This window comes from Scaptodrosophila lebanonensis, unplaced genomic scaffold (genome assembly GCF_003285725.1).
Source record: "Scaptodrosophila lebanonensis strain 11010-0011.00,11010-0021.00 unplaced genomic scaffold, SlebRS2 tig00001418-arrow-arrow-pilon, whole genome shotgun sequence".
In the NCBI taxonomy this organism is placed as follows: domain Eukaryota; kingdom Metazoa; phylum Arthropoda; class Insecta; order Diptera; family Drosophilidae; genus Scaptodrosophila; species Scaptodrosophila lebanonensis.
Window position 1 is genome coordinate 319,457 of NW_022060744.1, and position 8,610 is coordinate 328,066.

The 8,610-nt window shown below is 38.6% G+C and overlaps 2 protein-coding genes across 2 annotated transcripts; both read right to left on the minus strand.

Annotated features, from left to right (window-relative positions):
* Window positions 1–229: 229 nt before the first annotated feature.
* LOC115633346 lies at window positions 230–798 on the minus strand. Its single transcript, XM_030530779.1, has 2 exons — window positions 381–798; window positions 230–308 (listed from the first exon to the last, which is right to left on the minus strand). Exons 1-2 carry the CDS (start codon window positions 790–792, stop codon window positions 298–300), a joined length of 423 nt encoding a protein of 140 aa, XP_030386639.1. The 5' UTR covers window positions 793–798; the 3' UTR covers window positions 230–297.
* Window positions 799–1,297: 499 nt separating this feature from the next.
* On the minus strand, window positions 1,298–2,303 carry LOC115633342. Its single transcript, XM_030530775.1, has 3 exons — window positions 1,864–2,303; window positions 1,713–1,791; window positions 1,298–1,625 (listed from the first exon to the last, which is right to left on the minus strand). The coding sequence occupies exons 1-2, from the start codon at window positions 2,273–2,275 to the stop codon at window positions 1,781–1,783; spliced, it is 423 nt and encodes a 140-aa protein (XP_030386635.1). The 5' UTR covers window positions 2,276–2,303; the 3' UTR covers window positions 1,298–1,625; window positions 1,713–1,780.
* Window positions 2,304–8,610: the final 6,307 nt, after the last annotated feature.

Consider the following 8,610-nt stretch of genomic DNA (forward strand, 5'->3'; position numbering starts at 1 on the left):
AGCTCGTTGGCTTTCAGTCTGTAACTTCATTGTATTGTGTGAGTGTTTTGGATAACGTTTTCTTTTCTATGTGTTGGTATCAGAAAATCGTTGCACCCTTCGTGTTTTTTTTTAGCAATTAATTCCTAACATTTTGAGATGAAATTTAAGATGAATGAAATCTGCAAATGTAAGAAAAGAATCAAAATAATTAATTGGATCATAAACTCGAGAAAGATATTTTAATTACCTGTCATGCAGTCTGTTTAATTCGTTAAAAAGTTGTTTGTCCCGATGCCAACATGGTTTTCGGTTGAGTTAAAAAAAATCTGCAAAGATAGGAATTGAGAAAAGAGTTCTTCGCTGTCTCACTTTCTTATGCGTAAGGAAATGTTGCTCACGTTCATAGTCCTCTAATTGGGCATCGTCATCAAAATAGATCTCCTGATCTAAATCATCGCCGTAGTCCTCGTACTCCTCTTCCTCGCTCAAGTACGGGCCAACCTCTCCGTCGCTGGTGCTGGTGCTGCTTTCCGTGTCGGACTCCTCACTTTTAGGTTCGATTTCGTTTATTGTTTGCGGTTTCGGCTGTTCCACCACTTCTGGAAGTTCTATCGCGTTCAGCACTTCCGATTTTACCTGCAGTTTCTGCTCGTCGTGATCTTCCTCATCCTCTTCCTTTCTCTGTTCTTCCTGCAGTTTTTTCAGTTCCTGCAGAGCCGCCGGAACTGCCTGCACTTGGACGACCTGGCTTTTATCAGCATTCTGCTTGGCATCGGGTTTAATCTGTTGATTCACATTTAGTTCGGCCATATTTGCTTTAAAAATGTATTTTCAATATTTTTCGCAAAATTTTCCGACGGTCTGTTTGAATGCTACTCAGAGTAGAAATGATTTTCGGTTAATTGAATTGTCATGGCAAGCTTTAATCTGTCTAGAAAAAGAAACATTTTCGTCGTTCGTGCGCGTGCGTGTTTTCAAAAGTTCATTTCTTGGCCGTGTCGTGTCGGGCCGCAAGTAGCCAGCACATACCCGTCTCCATTTTACTGATATCATCAAAAAGCCATCGAAGTAAGGAAACCCACGCCTGAAGTAAATTTTTCCGCAGTCTTGCTCTGGGGCACCACTAACCAATAATGCCCTACGCAACGATGTGGAAGCTCATGAACTTATTTATCGACTTGTTATCAAAAAGAGATAGAATGTAACTCAGTTTTCTAACCAATCTCAGTTAACATGAATCCTCTCACTCACCAAACTGGCTATTTAATAACCCCAACCACAGGTAAAAGAAAAAGTTGATATAGACTTTGTCCAGATGTCCTCTTTTATTTTGTATGTTGTAAGCGAGTTTCTCAAATAATGAGCGTTGGCCCCAGATCCTATGAAGAGATCTTTATCGCAAACGCATATGGTTAACCTTCGATTGTTAAGCGTTGGTGCTGGATCCTATTAGATCAGAAAATTTGATTATATTGTTGGCTTTCAATCTATAACTTCATTGTATTGTGTGAGTGTTTTGGATGTCTGGACAGCTTGGGAATTTATACGTTTTCTTTTCTATGTGTTGGCATCAGAAAATCGTTGCACCCTTCGTGTTTTTTTTAGCAATTAATTCCTAACATTTTGAGATGAATAAATGAAATCTGCAAATGTAAGAAAAGAATCAAAATTCCTTCATTATAAGAAAGTAATGAATTGGATCATAAACTCGAGAAAGATATTTTAATTACCTGTCATGCAGTCTGTTTAATTCGTTAAAAAGTTGTTTGTCCCGATGCCAACATGGTTTTCGGTTGAGTTAAAAAAAATCTGCAAAGATAGGAATTGAGAAAAGAGTTCTTCGCTGTCTCACTTTCTTATGCGTAAGGAAATGTTGCTCACGTTCATAGTCCTCTAATTGGGCATCGTCATCAAAATAGATCTCCTGATCTAAATCATCGCCGTAGTCCTCGTACTCCTCTTCCTCGCTCAAGTACGGGCCAACCTCTCCGTCGCTGGTGCTGGTGCTGCTTTCCGTGTCGGACTCCTCACTTTTAGGTTCGATTTCGTTTATTGTTTGCGGTTTCGGCTGTTCCACCACTTCTGGAAGTTCTATCGCGTTCAGCACTTCCGATTTTACCTGCAGTTTCTGCTCGTCGTGATCTTCCTCATCCTCTTCCTTTCTCTGTTCTTCCTGCAGTTTTTTCAGTTCCTGCAGAGCCGCCGGAACTGCCTGCACTTGGACGACCTGGCTTTTATCAGCATTCTGATTGGCATCGGGCTTAATCTGTTGATTCACATTTAGTTCGTCCATATTTGCTTCAAAAAAGTATTTTTAAATTTTTTTTCGCAAGATTTTCCGACGGGCTGTTTGAATGCTACTCAGAGTAGAAATGATTTTCGGGTAATTGAATTGTCATGGCTAGCTTTAATCTGTCTAGAACAAATTGTCGCCTACCTCTTTGACGTTAGCATGCTTTTCGATAAACATTCATAGTCAACCCTTATTTCCAAAAGCTGTCCGATTGTTAAATATTTGAAAATACCTTTATTGTCGTTTACAATGTTTTAGGGACATGATGGCTATTAGTGTATGGGAAAATACAGTTTTTCTTTGCTTATAAAATGAAAGGAATGAACTTTTCCACAGAACTTATAAAAATAATATACAGTTTCCTTAAAAATCGGTCTTTCATTGTTTGTATAGGACATTACTTTCAACGTTGTAAAAAGACACTTAACTTTATATTTTTAACTTGTAATAAACATATACTAGCCATTTTTATAAATAAATGCAATGAAAAATGAATGAATGAAAACTTTACAGACATTCATAAATCATGTATTTATTGGGAAAACGCAGACAACTGTGCAGTCAAATTTAAATCTAAATTCTAATTTAATACAAACAGTATCTGTATTATTATATTATATTATGTATTAATACATTTTATTAATTATATCATTATGGCTCTTATTCTTCTAGGTCTGGGGTACAGGAACTGAGTTCAGTATTTTCCCACGACTCGACGCCTCGTCAAATCAAAACGACATTAGATAACAGATTAGACGAAGAGAGAATAACAATCTGCAGCCAAACCCAAAAGTTTGAGCGAGGAGGAAGTTGCGTTTAATTTGCGTCTGTTGTGCTTTGTTCAGCATTGTCATTATACTTGTACATATCTACATATGTATGTGTTTGCACACACATGCTACTTATATGTTGGAGTACAGCTCATTTCCAAGCGCTAATTAGGCAGCTGACTCTGATTCAAAGTTCTTGCCGCCACATATCAAATAAAACTGAACATTTAAATCTGGCATTTGCAAGCGTGCTATTGAGATATGGGATATTGAGATATGGGATATTGAGATATGCTTTCACTGAAGACATAATCGTTTGTACATATGTACAGACACACACGAGTATGTTATGTAGGTCGGTAAAACTTTGACAGAACACCAATTACTGAATGAGCAGTTTTAGTGGTGATAAGACGAAAAGTCCTAAAATGCGAACTGAAACCAATACATTGCTTAAAATGACGCCAATTACGTGCAATGTATACAATAGGGTCTGGTTTCAAGATTAACTCAACAGAACAGATAGACTTTCCAAATTGAAAATATAAAATGTTCATAGAATGAAAAAATCGATTTAAGAAAGGAATCAGAAATGATGAGTCGCACATACGATTATGTATTGAATTTCGATGTCCATTGAGCAGAGGTTATTTCTGCTGGAGGTAGCAAATAAAATGGCTTTTAAGTAAAACTAAATACGGCCAAAATAAATGTCTTCCCAATGTAAAAATAGACTCCTGGCATTTACTGCCGGGCAGGAATAAATTGAAGTTAATAAGTCGATCTACCTAAAACATGCAATTTTAAAACGGCGAGCTATGCCGAAAATAGGCCGTATAGTTATATTTCGTTGCCTGTAGCTGCATGTCAGTTGTGTGCTACTTTCCACCATCCTATCTTTTCCTCTTCCCACTTGGGCTTGCCGAAAATTGGGAATGGCAGTCGAATGAGTGCAAGAGTCGTAAAGTGCACGGCTGCCTCTCAGAATTTTCTTGCCAGCGTTGTTTAGTTGTTGCTACTGTGAAGCTTTTGTGCCGATTGCAGTCCAGTATTTCAAACACGTATACTCGTAGTGTGGGTTGGGACTACGCTAAGTTTATTTGATTTAATTTCCCTCACTCACCTCACTTGCCATATTCAGAGCACTAACCAATTTGACGCGATTACCACTAACCCACTAAGCCATTTCATTTAACCATACACATCGATGCATTTCATATTTGTATTAGTTTTGTGGTTAGGAGATGAATTTAAGTCGACTATTAATATTTTTAACTGACTGACCATATTATCACATAATTTGCCAGTTTGTCTGAAGAATCTGAACATATTTTGCCGCATCGAGGTCGCTGTTGCTGTTGTTGTTGCCGGCGCTGTAGCTGACTTTTAAGATTGCCAGTTGAGCGGTCGGGGCAGTTAAGTGCCTGCCGCCAGCGAGCCTGCGCGAGCAGTCAGCGAACGGTATTCAGTATACTCGTACATGCGGTGGAAGCCGGCAAAAATAGAAGATGGGAAAGAGCGAGAAGAGCACTAACAATTTGAAGTATTTTCAAAATGATTGATTAATTGACTTTAAATAATAGACGACGACTGCTATGATGATGACGATGACGATGAGGAGCAGCCAGCCACTAGCTGTACCCCCGATGTTGTCGTTGCTATTGCTATCAAATGGCTATTTAAAGTTAACAGCAACAATAATGACTACATATGGTACGCTCACGGCCCAGCTCTAAACCCTCAATCAGGTAGCTAGTCATTCAGAGTTAGCTAAGCCGCGGCCTCTTGCCTTGGGCCCCCCTAGGCATTTGCTTGACCACAGTAGGAAGACGATAAAAGCTGCATTGTTGGTGCAGAAGGGGTGGGTAGTTCGATAGTGTCGAGAATGCTAGTTTTTTTTACTATCCTCCTCATTCATAACTATGTTAATTATAAGCTCTAAATACTTAATAATTTTATGTTTTTTGGCTGTTCTACCTCCTCCCCTCCACCCTCTAACTAACACGTTTTTGAACAAATATTTGCCGTGGCTTTCAATTCGGAAATTGCTGCACATTCGACAAATGACTAACATTTTTTTTGCTGGCGTCACGTATTTGTTTTGTGATTAAAAATAAATAAAGAATAAATGGGTAGGGGTCGTTTTTGTCGTCATTATCCCTACAGCCCACGCCGAACTATTAAATGGTCGTCGGCCACATAACCAGGAGCAGGAGCGTGCTCGTTCATATTTCGGCGCGCGCACGGCATGAAGAAATGATGTATGGACATGGTCAAGGGGGGTCGGCGAGACAGACGGGTGGACGAAACAACGGGTGGGCGCACAGCAGGTGATTAAATAGTACACAGTTAACGCAAAGGATAGTCAGGATGGGAGCAAACAAAAGCAACCAAAACTACAGCCGGAGCAATGGCAACGACAATAAATTTTGTTAGCATAAGACTATAAAACGCAGCTTAAATATTGAGTTCTCCCTAATGTGAGCCGAATCTGTGAACACATTTTTGAATCATGGTCAAATTATCAATATGACTTTGAATTTCTAATATAATTCTAACTTAATACATCTCTACCGAAGCACGGTATTTGCAGGTCGTAAGATGCAAAAAGGAGACGCTTTTAATCAGAATATTTACATTCGAATAATGTTGTTGATTATACGAAGCAAATCGTCTACCTTTAATTAATCAAATATTGCTTAAATGGCTAAAAAAAAGAAGCAAACTTAGAAATTCATTTTAAGCTAAGTGGTATCCCCAAAACTAGTTCCATTCATCACAGCTCTATTTAATTTTGAATAATACAAGTAGAGCATTCGTTTTGTGCGTTTACTATCCTCTCTATTGTCGCGTCCAGGAAAATATCGCTCACTTGTTCAGACAAGGTTTTGCAGTCGCTGTTCGCCGTACTCCGGCCTGGAATGAACAACGATTTTGGTTAAAATAATAAATTCTTTCAGATTAATAGAGTTATAATAATTTATGCGATTTCATGCGGTTTTTCATGTGGCTTTGCAAATGTGTTCCTTTCTGTGCCGTCCTGATTGCGATGCTTTTGTTGTTGATGTGCAGTAAATGCTATTACAGAAGGCAAAATAATACCGTACAAGCTTTAATTATTTGTTTATGATTCGTGTGGCGCTGCGGGGCGGTGATTCATATCAAGCTAGGAACAGGCTGTGAATTAGTCCAATTAATAATCCTGAAAATTGTTGCATCGATAGTTCCACAGAAGCAGGAAATAGGGGAGTACATATGGTTTGAAATAAGCTTATTCCTGGTAAAAATAAGTAACCGTCCCGCTTTCTGCTGTCTCTAATATAATCAGGTAAAGGGTACCGATCACATAAGGAATACGAAAAAATGTTAAGCAACCGTCGCTACTTGCTTTAAAATAAAAGAGATATGTTCTCTAATATAATGACAGGGAATAACGCAACATATCTGGCCATTATGGACTTGGCGAATAAATCTATAACTCTACAGCCACTTCCTGTGAAGCAAGCGTGTCCTTTTAGCATGACTGAGTAGTGCCTTTAAAATTCTGAATATTTCGCCTAACTCGTGTGTCTATACATCAACCATATATTCTAGCTAAACATGCCGCGTGTTCCACAGGCGATAACCAAACACATTGTCATTCTCTTGCGTGTCGTAGACAAATTTTCTTTTGAGTTAAATAATTAATTATATAATTGCAACAACGACTGTTCGTAAAATTCTCACGCTTGTCAATTGCCGGCTTGACGAGTAGTTTGTCTCTGCTCCCCCACGCCAGCCCGACGTAAGGTCTAGTCCAGAAGTTCCTTCGTCTGACAAGCATTTTTACTTGCTTTATGTTGCTGAAATAAAAGCGGTTCCTGCTCGTATTCGAATACCTATTCTTAGACATGATAGGAAGAGGTGTAAATACGAGTATGTTATGAATTGTTGGGAACGAGACTCTTTTGAAATCAAGTTAAGATAACAAAAACTTAATCGGCTGAACAGTATAAATACAGGAACATTTTTAGGCAATTTCGAAGCTGATCACATCTTTGGTTCAAATTTCCATATATGTTTCAGCATTGTATATCAAATTTGGCATAGAGAGGTTTTTAGAAACAAAGCTGTTATTGCAGGGATAGCTTTGAAGTTATGACAAGAGAGAACGCTGCAGTTGATCAAACCCTAAACCAACACTAACTTTCGGCGCTGAGTTAATGCGCCCATAGCAGACTTTTAAGTAAATATTCTTCGCTGAATACTTCAGGATATATTCGATCATGAAAACATATTCCTTATCAAGCAACATTTGCTTTTTCAAACTCCAAAAATGCTAATCTGGCCAAATTATCGGCAAGTTACGTTTAGATCCGTTGTGAAGTGCTGTGTATACGAATATTGTTACAATTTTTATTTAAAATTTTTATTGCTCTATTTTAAATTTATGCAGATAAAAATTCTGATTTTAGAATAGCAGAGTTTATTGATTTTGATTTATAAATATACTTCTACTTGATGGTGTTGGCCGGGAATATTTTTTGGGGGATGGGGAGACATCGTTGTCGGTAGCTTGGCTCCTCATTTTTGACGTTAACAAAAAACTTCGCTTCATTTTGATTTCAATTATGTGCAATCATTTTTCAAGTTCAACAGCAACAGCACAAATTTGTTGCGCCGTATGTTGCTGCGCTTATGTTGCTGATGCTGATGCTGTTGTGTGCCGAAGTCGCAGGCTGTGTGTCAGGTGGCACGCTTCAAAAATTAATAACTGAACGGCCACGGACGGCAGCAACATTTTCTAAATTGAGGCGAAGGATGGTTAGTTCAGTCAACCGATCCGCTCCCCTTCCCCCACGTCGCCATCTAACATCTTTTCACCCAACCTACCTGCCTGCCTGCCCAAGTGGCAAATCAATTGCGCTCCACTTCATTGTATGCAAATCTTGGTGAGCAATAGAAATGACGACGGCGTTGACGATGGGCTGGCTGCTGGAAATTGTCGGGTCGGCGGAAATGCATAGAAAGAGAATGGCGGAATGGCAACGGGGGATGAAGGAGGAGAAATGAAAATTAAGCGCTGCTGCTATTGCTTTGTCAGTTGCAAGTTGCAGCTGTTGCTGTTGCCGCTGCCGTTGCCGTTGCGTGGAAGTTAAATGCAACACTTGTTGCACACAATGTTGCTATTGTTTGCCAATTCATTGGACATTCCCTCATCAAACTAAATAAATCGGATGCAATGGCGCCGGAAGCTGTTACTGCTTTTACTATTGTTTTTGCTGTTCTTGATCATGGTTAAAAAATATTAATTTATTTTTAAATTTTTTACTTTCGTATATTTTCAAAAGGGATGCCACAAACAAGTTCATAAATAATATTTGCACAAAAATTTGAGTTTGTGTAATTATACTTGTAGTGGGCTCTTCAAAGGGAGTGCCAAAGAAGTAAGTGTTTTTAAAAACGGTGTACTTATATTGCATTGAAAAATTGTTATTGGTTTCATTAAAACATTTCTCTACAAATAGTTAGGGTCTGACTGTTTTTGGGTAAATATTATTACTTTGATATCAAAGTGATACTTTT